This window comes from Ursus maritimus, unplaced genomic scaffold (genome assembly GCF_017311325.1).
Source record: "Ursus maritimus isolate PB19 unplaced genomic scaffold, ASM1731132v1 scaffold_7, whole genome shotgun sequence".
Classification (NCBI taxonomy): domain Eukaryota; kingdom Metazoa; phylum Chordata; class Mammalia; order Carnivora; family Ursidae; genus Ursus; species Ursus maritimus.
In genome coordinates, this window is record NW_024426885.1 from 48,319,266 (window position 1) to 48,341,079 (window position 21,814).

Sequence of the window (21,814 nt, forward strand, 5' to 3'; positions counted from 1 at the left end):
GGGCGGTAGGTGTGGGAGCCACTCCCTGTCTCACGCTCACGCAGACAGTGCTCGCCGGGCACAGTCCTGGTCCCCGCCAGCCCTTGGCCCTATGTGGTTGCTGCCGCGGTTCCCTGAGTGCCTCATTCCCTGTGTGTCCTGTCCCTCTCTCCCCTCCTCCTGTCTCCCGGTTTCCGGCTCCCATGGGCACAAGCAGCTCAGTGACTGGGGCCGGCTCCAGTCTGCTAGGAGTTGGCTTGGGATGCGGGCGAGCCTCTGCTTCCCTGGGCTCCGGTTTCCGTGCTGGTTGGGCTGACCGCTCCTCAGGGCCTCCCTCCGTTTTGCCTTTCTGTGCTTCCAAGCTTCTGTACCTGCCAGCTGGGGTGTCTGCTTTCTGCGTACATGCACAGGGGTGCCCACCTTCCCCCACTACTGTGTCGAGCTCCCCAAGGGGCCTGCAGGCTGTCGCTGTGCTTTATGAGGGGAGCCCCCCGGGCCCTGTCGATGGAGGCCCTGTTACTCTGCACAAAGGAAAGAGGAGGGCCTGGGGAGGCGAGACACTCAGCCTGCTTCTCTGCACGTCTGACAGGGAGCAGAGAGACCCCACCTACCTGAAGGACAAGGTGACTCAGAGGCATTCCAAAGAGCAGTTCGAGACGGCTCAGAAGATTGAGCAGGAGTATAGTCGGTACTTCACAGGTAGGCGTGCCTCTGGGCTGCAGACCAAGAGCAGGCAGTGGGGACGGAGGCCCGGTAGGTGCCGCTGTGGTCACCAGCATCGAACCCGTCCTGCTGACAGGTGCAGGGCAACATCAGGAGTGTTAGAGGCTGACAAGGGAGGTTCCCTGGCCTCGTCCCCCAAATTTTTCGCCGCGCAATGGCAGGTCTGTGTCCCAGCAGCAGTGCTGTGCGGGAGGGCTCCGGCGATCCCGGGCAGGCAGCCCGGCGGTGGTGGCTGTGGCTGGCTGGCCTTCACACCCTCAGGGAAGTCCAGTGTGGCTATGAGGTTTGGCCAAGAAAAGCTGCACTCTCGACAGCTTTGGTCTTTGAAGCACAACAAACCAAAAGCAGCATGGCTCCAGTGTGTTGGCTGCCATTGTACTTTGTGGCCTCCCCCCTCTGCTAAAGTCAGTCATCTGAAGGGGCTTAATCACACTGGGGTCGCAGAGGCAGGGACAGTGCTTTTAATTCAGTTGTACGGACTGTTAGGATCTCGTTTCATGCTTCTCATGCAAAAACAGGTGGTTTCAGAAACCCCGGCTTGGAGCTTCTGCGTGTGTGTGAGTTTTAATCTCTAATCCGTCATAAACCAGCATGGAGTCAAATGTTAACAAATCCTAGAGAAATGAAAAATTCAAAACTCTGAAACTTACAAAATATAAGCTTTTGACTTTTTATTAGTTTCAACAGACATAAAATTACTCTTGGCACTTTTGTTTTTAATTAATGGATTTTTAAAGATTTTATTTGAGAGAGAAACTGAGAGCACGCATGAGTGGGGTGAGGGGCAGAGGGAGAAGCAGACTCCCTGCTGAGCAGGAAGCCCGATGTGGGACTAGATCCCGGGCTCCAGGATCACAGCCTGAGCTGAAGGCAGACGCTTAACTGAGCCGGCGCCCCTCTTGGCACGTTTCCACAGCAGTTTCTAAGCGCTCCCATGTCTGTTTCTGTCCATACCTTCTGGCAAGCAGCTGGGCATGTTTTGTCCACCAGCACTGTTCGGTGGAGCACACGGAGAGATGGGGCTAGTGTCTGCAGGATCCATGGTGGTGAAAGCCTGCAGAGCAGCGCTGGGCCATAGCTGGGGACGTGTTGTCATCTTGCCTGGGAATCTTCACTGGGCTATGAGATGCCCCAGCTCCTTACACCCATTCTTGTTTCCTGGAGACTCCGGCTGCTGTTTGGACCATCACAGCACAACCCCAGACTGCCTTCCAGGGTGCCGGACTCCCCCTTGCAAGACGGGGCAGACCCAACTCAGGGCATGCAGTGGGGTCATGCAATTAATGCAAGTGGTCAAATCCTGGTCATCCCTGTTGCAAGGGCCCACAAAGCCTGGCAAAATTTGATACCAACCTTCATTTGGGCCCACATTGTCAGTATCCTACTGAACAGCTGAGCAGAGGGACAGATAAAAAGCCAGTTATTTGTACTCAACTCTTACTTCTTTCTCTTCCCCAATTTCCNNNNGGAAGAGCATGAGGAAGGCAGGCCGAGTAGCTCCGAACAGGCAGAAAACCAGAAAGAGTAACAGATGTATTGATTTGCCTCGAACCTGGGGTCTGACTCTGAGCTCAATGATGTGTGTGTTTGGGGGCTCTTTTGCAGGGGTCATCCAGGGAGGAGCCCTGTCGAGCATTTGCACTCAGATCTTGGCAATGGTCAATCAAGAACAAAATAAAGTCCTGTGGATTCCAGCCTGCCCACTGTAGAAGAGTGCCATGCTGGGAGTGGCTGCGGCTCGATTGCCAGCGTGCACGTCTGGCCCAGCTCCTGCTCAGCGATCGAAAAGTACACGTCTGTCTGTATATAATAAGCACGGAAGGGAAGGATCCACGCACCTGGATTCCAGGAGCACCTGCTCTGTAGACCGAGGACCACAGGAGACCGGGATCCAGGCCCGGCCAGAAGACTGTGCTCCTCTCACACATGTGCTTTAAGACAAAGTAAAAAACACAAAAGACTTTCGATAGAGGGGTTCAACGCCACCCTTTCTTTAGCCAGCTGATCAGAGATGCTGCAAAGACAACCTTTCAGATCACAAGTTTACAAGCCTTTTCTAAGTATTGGTTGTTTATGTTTACTTGAACGGCCCCGTGCTGTCGGTGCCCAGCCTGCCCCCCACCCCGTCAGCCTCCTGTGTTGCTTTGGTGTTGGGTTTTGTTCCTGCTTTCAGCAAAATGACTCTGGAACCTCGTTGGCGGCCACGTTGGCTCTGGGAGGTTCTTGTCGGTGGGACCAGAGCTTCAGCAGACTTCCGCTCCTCGGTGGCACCTCTCCTGGCAGGACACGGCGACTGCAGGGGCTCAGACGTGGTGGCGGCAGGACCAGTGCCTTTGCGGGGCCGAGGCACCAGCGGCCGTGTTTTCCCCTCCTGCGCCAGGAAGGCCACTTGGGCGTCTTGCAATCTCATCGCTCGGGCTTTCTGTCCCGCCTTCCGCGTCCTCTCATTTGTCTTCTGTCTGCGATCATTACGTCCGCCTTCTCCCTGGGCCGTCCCGGCTCCTGGGGGTCACCGCCATGCCGTAGTTCCGGGCAGGGTGTAAACCGAGGGCTGGCACGTGCCACTGGGTCCTCTTTAGCCTCTGTAAATAATGACCGCTTCATCAGTGCAATTATTGCAGGGTAATTCTTGAACTCCACAGGCTGGGCAGGTACCTCAGCTCTCGGATGGGAAGACATCATGTGTCAGACTTGGACCTGAGAGCTCTTAGGGGAAGCATGAGGAGTGTCCTCGCTGTCGGACATCTAGAGAAGCTGGGGATCCTCTTAGTCTCGGTGACAGCACTCCCGGCAGAAACAGTACCCCATGAGGGTGTCTTTGGGGTTTTGTTTTTGGGTTTTTGTTTTTTGTTTTGTTTTGTTTTGTTTTTTTGCACTTCTGATGCTGGGTGTCTCTGGCTGAGGATTTGATGTGGTCCCTCCTGAAACTATGCGTCCTGTTAATAATAGGTACTGTACTGGGCTCCACGTAAGTGTCACTGGGTAGGACCTATATTTTAATACTGTTCCTAACATTTCATTTTACTAGCCAGAAATCTTTGATTTCATTTTATTCTTTGTAATTCTAGACAACTAGATTGTAGTTTAGCCAAACTGACATTTTTAAAAAAGGGATCTATTTTCTTGCACAGTTGTTCAAAGAGACACGTGTCAGTCCTCAGTGCTGCCCTTGGTCTCACAGGTACGCGCCTTCTTCTAGCTCAGACAACCAGGACGGACGGCGGGTTGCCCGAGGCCCTCGGCGCCGCCCGCGGGGCTGTTCCTCCGAGTCGCGGCCCGAGCGGGACTGTGATGGTACAGTGTGCACAGGTACTGTTCTGACTGGGATTTTCTGTACTAAAACCTTACTTTGTATCAAAAGTTAAACAGACTTTAGTACGATAAATAAAGGTCAATTTCTGTAACTTGTTGTCATGAAAATAGCGGTCTTTTAAATTGGTTTTCCATCGGTTCCCTACCCCTTGGCTAGATTAATTCCTAAATGTGAGACTGCTTTCCTCTCCTTTACAGCAGGTAGCTGGGAACTGGCTGACGTGAGAGGTTCTTTCCAGTGCTCATGATCCCCAGGAGCCCCTTTTCCCTGCTGCATCTGTGCCTCTGACTTCCTAACCTCCCATGCGTCCGTCTGTCCATCTGTCCAGTATAGTGTGGGTGGTGGTTGCAGCCAGGCAGCTGATTTGTGTAAGATCCTGCCCACGGTGCTTATATTCAGTGCTGCGAAGAGTGAAAGGGATTTGAAGGACACTGGGGTCCCCTGATGTTCTCAATCAGAGTCCTGTCTGCAAGAGGGTGAGGCCCAGGTTGGGCCCCCCAGGGTGAAGAAGGCCTTGCCTGGCATGGGGCTGCATTGTAATACTAGGTAGGGCTCTGTGAAATTCCAGGGTGGCAGGAAGCCCGGACTGGCCTCATTAAGTGCCCCGAGTCTGGGTCAGGGAAGAGTCCTCCTCCTCTGCTCTTTTTGCCTGGAGGAGGTGGACACACAGTGTTGTAGAAAAGCCTCCTGCTGCTGCAGTGACCTGGCCGACGGGGGCAGACTTGGGGTTAGTGCCCCCTTAGTCCTTTCCGGCTGGACAAAGTTCCATTGTGCACCTGCGGTTTCGGCCTCACCTGTGGCCACAGGAGTCACGGGGCTGTGTGGGACTGTGGAGGTGTGGGGGCTGGTGCAGCTGTCTGGGGCCCAGGGCACATCGCTCTTGCCCATGTGCACCCGGCCATCGGGCTGTCCACACCTCCTCGACCGCCCGGAGCCAGTGCTGAGCCAAGAGGGCGGCTGTGGCACGGACTTTGTCACCCACCTGGCAAATGGGGGTCAGCGGCTACTTGTTTTCCAAACAATTCTTTTCAAGAGCCCAGTGATGCCAAAACATTAATGGTTTGCCCCTGCAGCTTTTGGAGTGACCTTTTCTTTGAGATTTTTCTGTATTCTCCAAATTTTCTATAGGGAACTTGGTTTTCTTTCATAATTACAAGGAATGAACCACTGTCTCTTAAAAAATGGAGGCCAGCTAAGTTGCTGAGATCATGAACTTTGTTTCTGGATGCCGCCAAGCAGCACTGACGGAGTTCACGCTCATCTCCAAGCCATGCCAAGCCTGGGGCACGGGGGAGGGGCACACAGGCAGATCGGTCTCTGCCCCAAGTTGGAGTCTGTCTCATCCAGGCTCAGATCCTTCTGGAAAGGCAGAGGTGACTTTTGGTTCTAGCCGTGAGGCCTTGGACGGATCACACTGGTGGCCTCAGCACCTGGCCTTTGAAGACAGTGCAGACTAGATCATCTCTAAGGCCCCTTCCCACGCTGACATCTGCGATAGGGGTGGGGAATGGGACTTCAGCAGAACTCCAGCTCTGGGGAGCCTTTCCGGAGGCTGGAGGTGCCCCTGGACACCTCATGCTTAGGAGTGGAAACCAAAGGGGCCCAGACCAGAAGCCAAGCTCTGGCCCAGAGTCTTGGGCCTCTCCTTGGCTGGAACAAAGGAGCTGGTGCAAGAAAGCTGCACTGCTGCCCGCCCTGGATGGACAGGGCAGAGGACTACCTGGGTCAGATACCCAGGACGGAGAGAAATGTAAGCAAGTGCAGGACAGGCCCCCGAGCCAGCGTACGCTCGCAGGGAGCCTGCGGCTGGCGTCGGGATGATGATTGTCTCACAGGGCACGCGGCTGGGAGGCTGGACTCTGGACAGCTGGGCCTTCGCCACCCCCTGCTGCTGGTATGCTGACTTGCAGATTTCATCCACCTTATTTCATCTGTTCATATCTGCATCGGCTCATCCCTTCCCGAGTATAGTTTCTGGCCTCTTGATGGTTCCCACTTAAGTTCTCTTTGCTATTATATGAGTTTATATATATATATATATTTTTTTTCAACTGTAAAATGTGTCCTATGTACAAAAGAGCGTGTACAATGTCATCGTACAGTCTAAACAATAGTAAGATGGACAATGTATTCGTCTTTAGGGAACAGAGCACTCTGCAAGTCCCTTAGAGGACCTCTTATGCCCAGCGTGGTCAGATTCTCTACCTTTTCTACCAAAGTGAGCACTGCGCTGATTTGTGGTTCAATAATTTCCTCGATTTCCTGTTTTTATCCCCAGTGGCGGTATCTTGAAACAGTATAGTGTTCAGTGTTGAAAGCACCTGGTATCAAGCACACGCTGAGCTGTGTTGGGAGAGAACAGTATTGCCACTATTAGGTGAAGTCAACCAGAAGCAGTCATGTGATCTTTGGGTCAGCGTGAACCTCCGCTTCCCTGGGGACGTGCCAAAGCCCCTTCTGGGGAAGTCAGCAAACAAGGACTGGAACGGGTCCTGGGGGTGTTGGGGCCTCCACCCACCAGGTCCTCACTGTCTGGCAGAAGCATGGTCAGAGGGCTTGGGCTGCTGTTGTCCGTCGGCAGGCTGACCACCGCTGTCCTCTGGACTCTGTCAGCAAGTCAAAGATGCGTCTGTGGGATGGAATGCTGGTCTGGAGAGCAGGACGCTTGTCAGCTCACGTCAAGACAAGCCAAGTAGAAATGAGAACGTGTATGGGGATCACTGGATGTTCTGCTCCCAGCTAAGCCACGTGAAGACAGAGGCACTGGTGCGAACAGCCCTTCACGTCTCCGTCTTGAGTCCCTGCCCCAAAGCAGACTTGTTGTCCGTGAAGTCTGCTGACAGCTCTTGTGCTCATGTCTCTCCTCTGCTCTCCTGAGCATTTCCTGGGGATTTTCACCGTTTCTTTCTTTGGCTGTCCTCTCTGTCGATGGATCTCGTGCATCCTTTGCCACTTGTGGGGGGAAAGGGTCAATCCCGGATGGGAATTCTTTCTCCCCAGGAGGGAGGCTTGGTTTACCTTCTCCTGACACTGTCTTCTAGAAAAATTCTGGATTAAGAAAAAAATAGCAGTCTGTATGCAGCACTGTCTACAGATTGGTACCCCGGGTTGGGAGGCCCCGGAGGGAGCGCGTCGATGCCAGCAGCCCAGGTAACAAGGTCTGTATCTGCATTCCAGCAGCCACCGTGGGGCTTCATCCCTCTTCCCGGAGCTTCAGTTGTTCCTGTGTCAGACATGCTGGCCTGGGTCCCTCCCTTTCTGATCTCCTGTCAGCATCATTTTGTCATTTCGCTGTTCTTTCGTGGAGATTCCCTCAACTTCACCTTTCAGTCCCTTCTAGTGAGTTCTCATCTTTGCTATCATGTCTTTAATTTCGAAGAACCTTTATTTTCTGAATGTCCATCTTCGTGTCATTCTGTATTTGTCTCATGGGTTTGATGTTTTATCTGAAGATAGATTTTTTTTCTTTGTCCCTTTTCGTAAATCTGGTCTCTCCATTCTTTTCCCCCCATTTGTCTTGGTCTCAGTCTTGGCCCTCAGAGGATTGGACCTTTGGCGTCTCAGATTCCCCAGAGGAGTCCTTCGGGCCCTGCCCAGAGCCATTGTGTGCGGGCCATTGTGGGGGAAAGGCCGTGTGCACGTGTGCAGCCATTGTGGGGGAAAGGCCGGCACTCTGCGTTCAGCATTCAATATGGCGGCACACAGCCGCTGCTTTTGTTTTCAGTGTGGGACCAATCCTCTGCTTTGTCCAGAAGGCCTGTCTTACACTCTCCAGGGAGAAAACTTCCCTGACTTCTGCTGAGTTGAGGGAAATGCAGGAGCCCCGGAGCTTGGTCTCTCTCTCTCGACTTCCTGAATTCCTCATTTAAGCCACCCTCTCCACCCCAAGTTCTAGAAGGAACAATGTCTCAGTTCCTTGTATCCGAAGATTCCTTGCTTTCTCATGTTGTTTTAGGATTCGGCGTGCTCAGGTCAGCTACATTAACCTGCCACTGGTCCATCTCCTTTTCATCTTCTGAAGTGTTTTGTGCTGGCTGTTTCGCTGCTCTCCCCATGTTTTCGAATTTATGTCTTTTTAAAAGAAGTCCTTTTCCTATATTTACTTTGCTTTAATGAGGTTTTAAGAGAGGAACAAAATTAAGTTTATGTATCATTCTGGCTTTTTTTATCACAGAAGTAAGGCTCACGCCTTTTCATGCTCCTTTACTCTCGTTTTTACGCATACTAAAATGCATACTCATTCCTTCTGTGGCAGTGCCCTCTGCCAGTTGGTGGGTGTGTCAGCCAGCCCTCCACCAGAGAGGCAGGGCCAATAGGAACCCGTATGATGTGTGTGTAACTACAGAACTCTGTTTCAAGCAGTGGACTTCTGTGAGTTGGAGTACTGGCTAACAGGTGTGAGGTCTGCGGGGCTGGGAGTCCCGCCTGAAGGTCACGGGGCAGGTGGGGCGCCCTGGCACAGACCGACAGCTCGAAGAGCTGGCAGGTGGAACACCACAGGAGAGCTGAAGCTGTTGTCCACACGTGTAGTCCTTCCCCTTTTTTCAGGGAGGTTTCACCTGTCCAGGCCTTTCCAAGCTTCTGCTTCTAAGGTCTTTGACCAGTTGAATCAGGCTCACCCACATTATCCAGGATACTCCCTTGCTCTTAATGTCAACAGATTAGGGGCTTTCATACAAATGGAAAAATACCCTCACAGCAACACCTGGGTTAGTGTTTGAGTAGCTGGGGACTGTGGCCTAGCCAAGTTGTCACATCAAAAAAATGGGGCATTTGTCAATCATTTCCTTAACCAGTTCCCCGCAAATGGGCATTCAGATTAAGTTGGTTGTCGTTTATAGATTTTCTTTTTTTATATAGACTTAATTTAACTTTATGTGGAGTTTGTACTTCCCAGATAAGGACACCGAGGCTTCAGGCAGTTACAGGAGACTCCCTAAGACCTTTCCTTATGCCACGTTACCTTCAGGATAAGAGCAGACTCGTGTTTATTTTGGAGTTGCTCTCTTCAGCTCTGCACAGATGCTACCCGCTCTGGGGGTGTTAACCATCTAAGGTGCTTTATGCCCACTTGAGTCCATGGAAGATTGAGGGAGCTTCTGAGAAGTGACTGTGAGGTTTAAAAGAGGGCCTGGCAGGTCCCCGGGGCCCACCTGCAGATGAGAGGGGCTCTGCAGCACATGGTGGCTCGTGGTGGGCGCCTGGCGCACGTCCAAGAATATGTAATGATAGAAACGATCACAAGGTCCTCCGAGTTCGGCGACAATGCATGCTAGTGTTAGTTCTCTGTGGAAATAATAAGGACGATAACTCTAAAATTGCACGCTCTTTTGGTGGAAGTGTCTCTTTTGACGAACAGCTTCTTTTTTAAGATTATCTGCTAATACTTAGAAGGTGATGTAAGCTTCACCTTGGCATTTGACAAGCTGACATTACTTTTGAAGTACAGTAGCTTGTTTTTACATTTTTGTGTTTGATATATATTGCTTTTGATAACATTTTATAATTTCTAAGTAAGTCCGTTCTTAGAAATCAGTGTTTTTTTTTTTTTAATTACATTTTTAAGGGCATCCTAAGTAATCTGTTTGTGCGTGTTACAGGGTCTGGACTAAGCCAGTGGTTCTCCAGGAGGCTGCTGCTTGAGGTCATCTTCATTTGCGGGGAATACAATTGTTTATTTAAAACCAAAAATCTCAGAGTTGAATCTGAAAGGTGTGTGTCCACATACGTGCAGTTGCAGATCAGAGGGCAGGTTCCTTATTTCACGTCAAAGCCCAAGTAATTTGCCCTTAAGAATGCAGGGAAGGAGCCAGTCAAAATGCCTACAAATGCCAAGGCACATGGGGGGAAGCCCATCAGAAGAATTTCTCGGGGTCTTTTGCGGGCTGCTCACTGGTTTCCCCGGCAGTCCCAGGGCAAGGGCCAAGGTGTGGGGGGTTGGGAATGTGTCGGCCTCCGTGCCAGAGCAGTGCTTCATCCTGTGACAGCGGGCTTGAGTGTCTGTGCTGTGTCACAGATGGAGTCTGTGGTGCTCTTGACGACGGCGGTATGCACAGGCGGGCAGGGCTCCTGCTTACCATCCAGCTACTCAGCCGGCAGAAGTCCGTGCAGCAGCCCCTCTGCACAGGAGGGGAGCTCAGGAGGGCAGACGACTGCCTCCGAAGTGGGGTCCGTATGCACATGTGTCCCTGGTACACTTTAGCATGGTGGGATCTTCGGGGAAGCTACGTGCCAGTGCCGATCACATTCAAAGAGGTCGAAGGCCCTGTGTCTGTCCGTAAGCGGGAACCGACTGAGTCGTCGATCTGGTCATTTACAGCTCTGCTCCAAATCCCGATTGGGTCAGTGTGCGGCCCTGGGTTGGATCCTTGTGTTGGCCGTCATCACAAGGTCATTCAGGGCCTCAGGGAAGGAGCTAGCTGAGCAAGTCAAGACATGTCTGAACATGCCCAGACAACAGCAGCCAGCACTGTCCGGGTGAGCCAAGACCAGCCTTGGGAATGCGGCCTCCGAGGGGCAGTGGACACGTAGCCATTCCTGCTGCAGTGGAAGACGTTAAAGAAGGCTGCGAAGTAGGCTCCATCAGGCGCCCCGCAGGGGTTAAACTCTCACCCAAAAGGTTTCCTGATGTCCCCACAGCAGCCAGTTGGTGACAAAGCCCACACCATCACTGCTGGGCTCAAAGCCCATGAAAGGACACCAGGAACTTTCCTAGAAAGGGCACCCATCACAGCGCTCAGGCTTGTTACTGCAGTAGCTGACAGGATCAAACATGTGGGCCCTGACGGTGAGGGCATCCTCCAGGGCCCACTCAGTGCCCTCAAGCCGTTCAGACGGTCAGATACGACAACCAGTCTATGGGAGAGGGGTGTGGAATGCAGGGATGAAAAGCCAAGAGGCCCACAGTGGGGGAGGTGCATGTCCCCTTGTTGTAAAAGCCGGCCCAACTGTGGGAAGCGTTGGGGGAAAAGGCTTCTTGGACTCCTTGCTGTGGATGACCCCCCAGGACACGGGAAAGTCTGTGGCAGGAAACAACACATCAGTGATGAGGTGGGCATGGGCCAATAAAGGATGCCAGGATTTCAGCGGGTGGGACAGAAAGTGCCTCCTTGGTTTAGAAGGCCTCTCTCTGGGGGCGCCTGGGTGGCACAGCGGTTGGGCGTCTGCCTTCGGCTCAGGGCGTGATCCCAGCGTTATGGGATCGAGCCCCACATCAGGCTCCTCCGCTATGAGCCTGCTTCTTCCTCTCCTGCTCCCCCTGCTTGTGTTCCCTCTCTTGCTGACTGTCTCTATCTCTGTCAAATAAATAAATAAAATCTTAAAAAAAAAAAAAGGCCTCTCTCTGGAAGGATTTGGTGATCAAAGCTTCCTGGAGTTTTTTGTTCTGTTTTATTTTTTCTTTCTTTTTTTTTTTTTTACTTCAAAAGTAGAAAAGCTATAAAAGTGTTTATTTTTATACGTGAGAGGTCTCCTCTCAGGTTCATTCCACTCCTCATCCCAGAAAGAGGATGTATTTTCATCAGTTTGTGGCTTCTTGATGCAGATACCAGCTGAACAAATGTGAACCCCCTCCCTCCCCGGCCCCCGCCCCCCCACCCTTTCTCACCCAGAAGGAGCACACACAGAGTACTCTGTATTCTGCTTTTCCCATGTAACCCAAAGTACTGGTGTGGCCTTTGCTGTCTCCTGCACACACCACCGCGGCAGCAAACGGGGCCGTTACAGTTAGGACTGGAAATGCAGAGTACCATCGGGCACGTAGCCTCGAGGCAGGAGAATACAAGCCGATGGGAAGTGGGCACAAGGTTCACATCCCATCGCACGGAGCGCGTCTCCCTGACAGAGAAGGCGCTGCGAAAAGGCCACACAGCCCGTTGGGAAAGGCCAGAGACGGGGATAGATGTTTGGGGTGAGGGGAAAGTGTGTGAAGGGGGGCGTCCCTGCGCCTGTGTTAGCGACCACCGTTGCCTGTTTTTCTTAAGCAGTTGAGAGCAGGGAATGTGGTTTAAAAGAAAGAAAAAGACTTAAAGATGTTTTGTGTCAAGCCAGACTGGAGGCCCTGCTCTGGGCGCACACTTTCAGGTCGGGGTGCTAGGAGAAGGCTCGGCCCCTGCTTTCGGGTTTATGGGTAGAAGTTTCTGTGCATGTAACAGCTCCGGGTACCCCGGGGTCGTAGGGGATGGAGGTTTTCTGCTAGAATTTAGCAAGAGCGCCTGCCTTGCCTCACCCCCTTGATCCTTACGGAATACCCTGCGTCTAACGTGTCGGCTAGGACCTTGACATGCAGGGAGGTCTTGGAGAAACGGACGCCAAGTGTTGTTCTTGAGTCGTGGGAAGTGGGGGGGTTTGTGAGGCTGTCCAGGCAGGAAAATGGTGGCGCGCTCTCACGGGGTACGAGGAGAGGGTGGCCCTCTAGCAAGGCCACCATGCTGCGGGGTTGGCCGTGCTGCTTCGAGGATGTGCTGTGGACCATGACCTAGCCTGAAAGAGGACCGGGCGGCTCACGGGCCGCGTGCACCCCTCTGTTGCAGATCACCTGCTGTGTGCCACGTCTTCCTAGGCTCCGGACTTGACGTTTTTTTCAGGGTTAAGATTTTTTCTTTTTTTAACGGTCAGTATTTGACTGTAGTATTCTTTTATTCAAATTAAAATTAAACTCATTTTTAGGAGGTCAATTTCATTAACCACACATCTAGTGAAAAGAGGGTGACACCCTGTCATTTTAAAATAAGAGGGCATTCTTTTGCTTTATTGAGCCAGATATGCAAAACTTAAAATTGTATACATGGAAGCATTTAGTTTAATTTTTTTTAGTTTAAAATGTTAAAATCTAGATGAAAAATCAAACCATATTAACGTAGGCACATGGCAAAAAAACGCAAATGGTATCTAGCAGGGCATGAATTGAGAAGTTAGAGCCCATCGTCTTTGACATTGGGAGAGGTCTGGCTGTTACCGGCTTAACTGTGGTCGCACTTAGCATCAGTAACAATTATGGAAATAAATAGGGCTACTCCCAGCTAGCCATGGGAAGGGAGTCAGCCCCCATCCTTGCCTTTGACAGAGACTCGCAGGCAGGCAGGGGCAGGGGAAAGCTGTGTAGTGGATGAGAAAAGCCTTCAGGTGTGCGCTGACCAGTATGTTGGCCCCGGGAAGCTGGAGGCAGGCTAACAAGCAGTGGGGCATCCTGCATGATGGGGTTAAGGGTGCATATTTGGCTTTCTCTGGTTTGTTTTACTAAGCTAGACGCTGGGGCAAAAATTACAAAAGCTGGCAGGTATTAATCAAGTCTCAGCCATTTGGGGCCAACTGTTACAGGGGTTGTTTGGCTTCCTGGGCTGGTGGCTATAGATTGTGGGTCCAAGTCCTATTTTTACAAATGGCCTGGCTGTTGTCCGTTGGTGTATTCAATCTCATAATGAAATCACCAGCTATTATGATGAGATGCAGTGGGACGTGAGAACACAGCACCATCGCCTGTGAGGCGTTCGTGCCCAAAATATTTCACCCGGAGCTCATCAAGCCGGTGAATTCAGCTACTGGTTTATAGAAAGTTTAGGGAATGAAGAAACAATCAGGCAAATCTCCATGGGGGAGGATTCTACAAGGCAGTCCCCTGGTCTCTTCAATGCTAGGTATAAAAAAGTGTGTTGGTGGCAGCAGTAGATGGATGGAAGGGAGCGATTTAAATTAAAAGTGTCTTAAGAGACATATAACCAGCTGTAAGGACAAACATTGTAAGAGACACTTGAGATCTGAATATGGATTCGGAATGAAATTCGATGAGGGAACGGGTCACGAGGGGAGGGTGCCCGGGCCTCTGGCGTGGCAGTGCCGTCTCGGCTCTTGAGAGGCACAGGTGCGTGATGTCGTTTCCTCTGAAGGGAGGCAGCACGGCGCAAGGTCGGAGTCTTAGACCTGGATGGTGACTTGTGGGTTTTCTTCACAGGAAAGCAGACTTCTCTGTTTGGACTTCTTACACTAATGCTTAGAAAAGAGTATTTTGATTCACTCTCAGTTCTACTTCCTCTAAATAACCACTATCACAATTTATGCCGACACGGGCAGAAAACAGACTTGTAAAGTCTCCCTTACGTTTTCACCTAAATAAAATCATAACCTGGCTGCTTGACTTTTCCCCACCAATACCGTGGAGACTCTTCCATGTCAGATCGTGAGGGCATCTGCCTCATTCTCTTTATGACTGCGTGCAGAGTATTTACTGGGTGATGAACCATCGCTTATTTAATACGGATTCTTTTTTTAAAAAATTGTTTTTCTGCCATTAAAAGCAGTGTCTAATTCTACTCTTAAAGCAAGAGCAAAGGCCGCATGAAAGGAAACGGACTTGTTGCTTGCCCGAAGACACACGGCCAAGTAAGAGAGAGAACCAGCCTTTGAAGCCGAGTTCATGTTTCTAGAGCCCCGCGCACAGAGCTCAGAAAACCAGTGCTGCCTCCCTTGGGGGCTGGTTGGTCTTTGGCCTCTCAGAGACTGATCTGTCACACGGTATAGAATTTCGAGACATTTGCTCAAGAGTCAAAGTACCTCAGCTGATTTGTATCTAACAATGGATGGGCCACTTTAAACGCTTGCCTCAGATTTTTAGTATCCTTTTTTTTTTTTTTAAATGGGCTGCTACTTCCTCACAACCAGTAAGATAATGTCTTCGAAGGATGGGGAACAAGCAGGGACCACTGCCTGGAAAGCCACACACCTCTGTCACTGTCATCAATAGAAAATGTCTCCCGCACAGTGCGCTGCTAATTCAGGTTTCCTGTGAGTGCGTCTGGAGTCGTCTGTCCGTGCCCTAGCTGCAAGGGAGCCCATGAAAGCAAATGTGGGTTTTTAGCTTGGGGAGGCAGGACCCCCTAATGTGAGGGATTTCCCGAATGGAGGGAGGCTATTCAAAAGGTGCAGCTTCAAGCAACGAATGAACACCACGAATCTAAATATCTTACCATAAACGTGGTGCATTCGTAACATGTAGCCGTTTCATAAGCCTATTTTGAAGTATGTTTAATGGCATGGAAAAATGCTCAAAATATGGTCTCTGAAAAGATATGCAAAACCATACATTGAGGCTGGTCTCTATTTTTAAAAGGATGGGGGGGCAAAAGCCTTGTGCTATGGGAGCCCGTCGGAGTCCTCTGAGAAGCAGGTGCCAGCATGGGATTAGACATACAAGAGGTTTATTGGGGGAAACGCCTGTGAAGGATAAACGGGGAGGGAGTTGGGCGTGCAGAGAAGCCTTCATCTGGAGGCAGGTTGAGCTGACACCTGTGAAGGGAGAGAGGGAAGGAAGGACAGAGGAAAAGCCTCAAACTGCAGTGCAATTCTGAGAAAATCTCCACCGGGCCAAAGGCCGGGAGCAAAAGCTGCATTTGGGAGGTGCTAGGAGAGCCTCGCATTTACTTGGGAGGAGCCGGCCAGCACGACTACCTCTGCTGTGCTCAGTCACTGCCAGGGGCGCAGCCTAGGGGAAGTGTAGCCTCGGGGCTTGCAGGGGCAGTCGCAGAAAGCAGTCAGTCTGGGGGGGAGCTCTGCCTCCAGAAGGTTCTCTTGAAGGAGATTGGGTGACGCATCTCCATTGATGAAATGAGGGGTGGCTTTTGAGCTGGCCTCTTTGCACACAAGAAGTATAGGCAAACAACAGTTATGAAAACTGCCCAAGTGACTTGTTTGCTACTGCTTGGAGTCCCCCATTACTGGGAAGTGCCACGCAGGCGCACAACGCACTTAGGGTACAAATGTCTAGACCACACGTCCCCGTGTAACCCAGGTTCGGGTGGAGAGCCCAGCGCTGCCAGCCGCGGAGCCAGAGCCCATGCAGTCCCCTTGCAAGGGCCGTGGAAGCCCCTGAGGGGGGAGCCTCTAGCCCCCCATTAGAGCAGCGGCCTCTGTGCTTCCCATCACAGCTTTACCACCCAAGTGGGCTCTTCTCCATTTGCCACTTGTTAAAATTCAGTTTGTAACTTGGTTTCCCCGAAAATTTGCCTTAAAAGAGGATGAGGAGGTTGGCGAAAACACTGGGGCTATTTTCTTCCCTACCGTTCTACAGTTCCGAACTGCAGGTTTGGGTCCTTTAGAAAAGCGGGGTTCGGTCATCTGGAAACAAGCCCATTTATGTGGAGAGCTTCATTTTTATGACTCTGATTTTAATTAACTCAGATTTTAAGCCCTCATACCTGCCGAGGGTTTCGTCTTCTGTTGGGCATTTTCCACAGTCCCTAAATTGAGGTTCTGGATTATAAAGATACACTGGAAACCAGAAATCCTTAGAATAAGCCAGATCCTAAACTCTCAGTACTTAAAGAAAATCGGAGGTATCTGGTCCCAGCCTTATCCGTTAGGAGTCAGGACCCTGAGCCTTGCCCAAGCTCTCAGAGCCCTTCAGGTGCTTCTGCTGCTTCGAAGGGGTGCTCTCCCTGCCTCCCTGACATCCCTGTAACGGCAGGGTTGGGAACGTCAGCCTGTGGGCCTCTGGAGGCCGGGTGCTGCCTCCCATCCCTTGTCGACACTTCTACCCCAGGACAGAAAGACGTGTGAGAGAGGTGGGGTCTTTGGTAAGGGTGGGTGAGTCTCGCTGGTCTCTAGGTGTTGAAGGAGAGATTCTCAACTAGTTGTACAGCTCAACCGTGGGCAACTGGAGGGTGAGGGGCTATGGTGTCCTGAGAAAGCTGGAATAGTAACAGTAGTGGTAACAGAGCTTTATGGTCCTTACTGTGTGCCATCCTTCCCTAAGTGCTTCATGGATATTAACTTGCAACACTATTTGGTGGGTACTATTATTCCCATTTACAGATGGGGAAACTGAGGCACAGAGAAGTTGAGAACTCGCTAAAGGTCATACAGCTAATCAGAGTCTGTGCTCTGAACGCCTTTCCTAGAATGCCTGCCAGGCAGTTGAGAAGACATCTGTCCCCATCCCAGACTTGGGTGACTGGGCCAGGCCTGGGAGGAGGACCCGTGTCTGCAGAAGACGGTGGGCACACTGACCCAACAAGGCACGCAGCTTTGCTAAGGGAAACGGGAGCCGGAGGAAAGGGGAACCACACAGAACGTGGCGCCTGTCCCCAAACTCAGCCAGCACTGGAGGGCACCGTGGGCTCTGAAGTTATGCTTGGCTGTAGGACCTTCTTAGGTCAGGACGGCTGCCTTTCTAGCTTCCTTACGTCCTACCTAGAGGGCATGTGAGCCCTTGGGGCGGTGTCTGTGCTGGCTGGTTCATGCCATGGCTGGGGGCTTGAGACAGCTGGCCTTGCCAATGTCCACTTCAACGTAGAGGCAGGACCAGGGAGGGGTGTGGGACCGTTTACTACACCATGACCCCATGGACTAGTCATTGTGGCCCCATCTGCAGACAGAGGGAGGCATCTGTAAAGTTAGGACAAGGACACCAGTACTTCTAATGTCATCTCACAGGAGGTTCCTCAGTTTTGGGAACTCACCAGCATGGTACCTTCTTCCCTCCTACCCCCCATTCCCCATGCCCTAGAGGCAGGATTGGGAGGCCATCTATTTCCAGAGTGGACACTGTTGACTGGAAGAGATGCCTTTTAAGGAACCGTTTTCAAGAAAATGTTTTTGGACGTTAACTAGAAGGGACCTGCTAGAAAGAAAGACCTATAGGTGTTGTCTGGTGGACGAAGAAGTCTTTTTCAAATGTTTTCTCAGCCAAGCTGCAATTTTCAAGCATCCTGCTACTTCTGTGTGTAGGCAGGAGCCCAAGTCAGGATCTTTGCTTGGGGAAGAATCTCCCGAGAAACCCCCCTTAGCTGTGTCCACGTGAGCTGAGTGGACAGCCTTGCCTCGGGGGTAGCAGTTCTCGAACAATCTCCCAGCTCCCAGAGACGGGTGGTTCCGTGTGCATTCCTCCGGAGAGGCAGGTTCCCTTGGAACAGTGCTCGGCCTTAGCACGTGCAGCTGAGGGCCGCTGCAAAGAAGCGACGTCCGGGAGGCGTTGTCACGGTGAGGAATTGGGTTGGCCCCGTGGGAGAGTCCTGAGGGTGGGGCAGAGCGGCTGAGCGGCTGCAGAACCACAGCACCAGCTTGCGACAGCAGCGGGGATCTGAACCATCAAGAACACCATCCTATTCGTGGGCAAGACTGTGTCTCCCTGTCTGGGGTCAGTGGCCAGCAGCAGCACTGCATAGAAGCAGCGGAAGCGATGGCAGCAAAGTACTCCGGCGGGTTCCTGATGCTCGCCCCGGGAGGCCAGGGAAACAGGCGGGGCAGCCTCCAGGGGTCTCAGGCAGCGTAAGGAGTCCCCAGGACAGATCCTGGGCTGGCCTATTAATCTAGAAAGCAGAAAGTCAGGAGTAAGTCTACATGAAAATGCTACACAGCGTGCTGTCACCTTGACCCCTGGAGCAGGTCAAGGGCCCGCACAGAGGTAAGACACAGGCAGTCAGATTCCCTGAGCCCCTGCGCTGCCCTATGAAGGCGTTGCACACTTCAGCCCTATGGAAGACCCCGAGGAGGACTCCAAAGACGTTTAAGGGGGATGTGATGCCTGGCTTCCAATATCTGAAGGACTATCAGAACCAGGCCCAAGGACAGACGTTCCCGGAGGGAGGTTGCGGCCGTTGCGGCTCAGTCTGGGGGAGAACTTTCTGGCCGCTGCATCCGTTTCGCGGTGTGATGAGGCACTGAGACGCCAAGCAGGGTGAGGAGTGGCTTGTGGACTGTCTGGACATAGGTCCCCGATCCTGCCTCCCTCACACCAGTCCCATTCCTGGCTGGGGTTGTAGGTCGCAGCTCCCCGCCCGCACACACACGACTAGTCCGGGGGGCTCCCACAGGATCCCAGACCTCTCCCCAGATGTTCCTGCAGGGCTCCTTACGTGGAGCTCTTCCGCCTGCTCTTTGAGCTGCTCAGTCCCCAGGGCAGGACTGCTTCCATCAGAGAGAGCCCAGGAGGAGGCCGAGTTCACGTTCTCTCCACACTGACTCCCGGCAATGCATACTTGAGTCCCTGAAGACGAGCCCTCTCGGGGGTGTGGGGGGGGGAGGTTGAGAACACAGCCTAGGAGGGCCGATTCACACCTACTCATTCAAAATGACTACGACTTCTTCGTGAAGTCTCAGTGACACTCCTCGGAACTAGAAGAAACATCGCACGGGGCTGTCGGTGCCATCCCACCCAAGGCTGCCTTCTTGAGAGAGACAGAAGGACAAGCGCTGGCCTGGCTTCCTTAGAAAGCCTGACTAAACTGCTTGTAGGGAAGAGTGGGAATTCTCACCTGGCTTAGGGCATGTGTACTAAGTAAGCCATTTGAAGTTTTCTTCCTTGTACAAAGCGTTAAGGTATTTTCTGAGCACAGAAATCTCTTCAAAGTGCCAGAGATTTTCCTTTTTTTTCAAGTCGATGGAGTCCGCATTAAAAGGGTACTGCCTCCGCTGACTCACTGTGACCCTGGCCAGAGCCACCCAAGTTCTTTGAGTCTCAGTTTTACCATCTGTAAAGATAGGATTTGTGGAATGGGATCGTGGATGATGCCCCTAGGAGAGCAGTCAGCCTCCTGAGGAGTCCTTGACCATGTGGAGTTTGGAGAGGAGTCCATGGCCAAGATGACCCAGGCTGTCCACCCTTTGGCTAGGTCAGCTGGTAGCGAGGCCTCTTGGCCTGGACTAGGATGGGTTGAGCTGGGGTCGTGGGGAAAGTTGCTCAGAGGTTGACTGGGTCTCAGAGTGCAGTCTGACCAAGCAGAGGAGGGCCTGCCTGCGGCTGCTCCACTCGGACTGGGGCTGGGCCTTGCTCCAGTGTCCCCTGTACTTGGCTCCCGAGCACGAGCGCAGGGCCGGCACCCCATTGCCTTCATCCCAAGGCCCTTCTGCAGTAGGGGCAGGCCTTCCCACCCCACTGGCTCATTTTCTCCTAAAGGCGGGCTGAATGAGAGTCTGATTATGACTCCTATACTTGATGACTTAAACAAAATTCTGTAAAAATAAAATATTTCCCTGCCTAGGTTATACTGACCAGCAAAAAATTCATTCTGACCCATGATACATTTTGAGTCAAACATATTCCTTTGAACTCATAGCTTCAATTTTTCATTCTTTTCGACATTGGATTTTTAAATCACAGAGATAATATTTGCTTATTGTGGGCATTCAGATGACACAGAGGAATATAGTGTGAAGAAAGAGCGTCCCCCTTTGTTCCCAGAGGCTTTCAGCACATTCTTTTCCCCATGTGGTTGCTGTGAGGGTTTGGTGGGCACCTGCCCAGGTCTTTCTCAATGCATCTACATGCATCTTCTTACGCATACCTGGGGTCATACTGTATGTATTGTATTACTTGGTCTTTAAAAAACAAACAAACAAGTTTATGCGAACTCACTGCAGTAAGAGAGAACACTTAGATGATCTTAGCAGTGTCCCAGAAAGGGAAAGTAGGAAGTCGGATAATTGTGAAGCTTTGGATCTAGGCTCAAGTGTTTTAAGGCAGACAGGAAACGGAGATCAGCAAAAATTTTATGATACTATAGTTTAGGATTGGTAACAGCAAGGAGAGAGGCTTTAAGTGATTCTTTTTTCAAAAAAAAGATTTATTTATTTTGGAGAGAGAAAGCGTTCGAGAGAGCGGGGGGAGGGGCAGAGGGAGAGAGAGAGAGAATCCTCAAGCAGACTTTCTACTGAGCATGGAGCTAATGCAGGACTCGATCTGAGCCGAAATCAAGAGTTGGACGCCTAACCGACTAAGCCATCCAGGTGCCCCTGAATGGTGCACAGCTTAAAGTTGTGCTTAAAAACTGACTTCCTTGGTTTTTTAAACTTACTATATTAACCGTTCAAATTAGTAAAAAACAACCACAACCTCCCCTTTTGTTGTTGTGAAGGGTTCAAACGATAAAAAGACCTCTGATAAGAAATGATATATGCCTCTGGTACAGAAGAAAGAAGAAATTGCTCTTTAATGAATTATTTTTTTGGTGATATTCCCATTCCATGTCCTAAACCACTGTCTGATGTTTTTACCATAGCTTTGGAACTGCCCTCTCTGATATCTCCTTATAATAAATGTGCCAGTCTAGGGCACAGCTTCCAGCTCACACCTTTGGTGGCCTGGAGCCGGAAGTGTGCTCTCTGTGCTTGGAGCGCCTTCCCCTGTATGCTATTCTGACAACACCTCACCCTTTATTATCTCTGGGGTAGGTTCAGGTCTGTTTGAACTTTTCTATACCGTTAATACGGGGTGTTTTTTTTTTTTTGTTGTTGTTGTTTTTGAAGGTTAGGATCTCTGTAGCATAGCTGAAAATATTTAGCAACAATATCTCATCTGTAGAGAGATTCTTTTACCTAGCAACCTCGGTTATCCGAAATGGTAAAAGAAAAAACAGTGGGGGTGGGGATGTATTATAGCAATAGATGCCCCAGACCCAGGCACTAATGTTGAAGACACTGCATGAAAAAAAAAAAAACCCTTCCAGGCACTTGGGGCTTATCTTGGTTCTTAGTGTAGATCCATTTTATTATCAAGTGTTTTTCAACTGCCAGGATATTAGACTCCGGTTTGGAGAGGATTGTTTGGGGCAGATATACTAAGCCCGACATGAAGCCATTAGACAGAAAAATCACTAAAGGAAAAAGAGCAGTCCAGGTGACCCGGCCTAGCGTAACCTATGGGGGCTCCTGTCCCTTCTGCAAGCAAGGCTGCCTTGCTAACCTCTAGTGTGAGGATGTGCTGGCGGGGAAATCAGGATGGGGCAGCAGCATTCTGGAGCTTTGCTGGTCAGTGAGCGTGCTTAGCTGATGCTATTTGCTCTAAACGGTGAATTCATGATAATTCAGGGC

The 21,814-nt window shown here is 51.3% G+C and overlaps 1 protein-coding gene across 2 annotated transcripts in view; it reads left to right on the forward strand.

The window, feature by feature from the left end:
* Positions 1-4,106, forward strand: part of DLG5 (discs large MAGUK scaffold protein 5) — a 62,194-nt gene extending 58,088 nt beyond the window's left edge. Inside the window, exons 29-30 of one of the 2 annotated variants that reach the window (XM_040624444.1) lie at positions 569-678; positions 3,884-4,106. In XM_040624444.1, the coding sequence (XP_040480378.1) occupies positions 569-678; positions 3,884-4,023 (250 nt within the window). In that variant the 3' untranslated portion in view covers positions 4,024-4,106. Of the gene's footprint in view, positions 1-568; positions 679-2,307 lie in introns of both variants that reach the window. The other variant, XM_040624445.1, reaches the window with a different exon arrangement.
* The last annotated feature ends 17,708 nt before the right edge of the window (positions 4,107-21,814 follow it).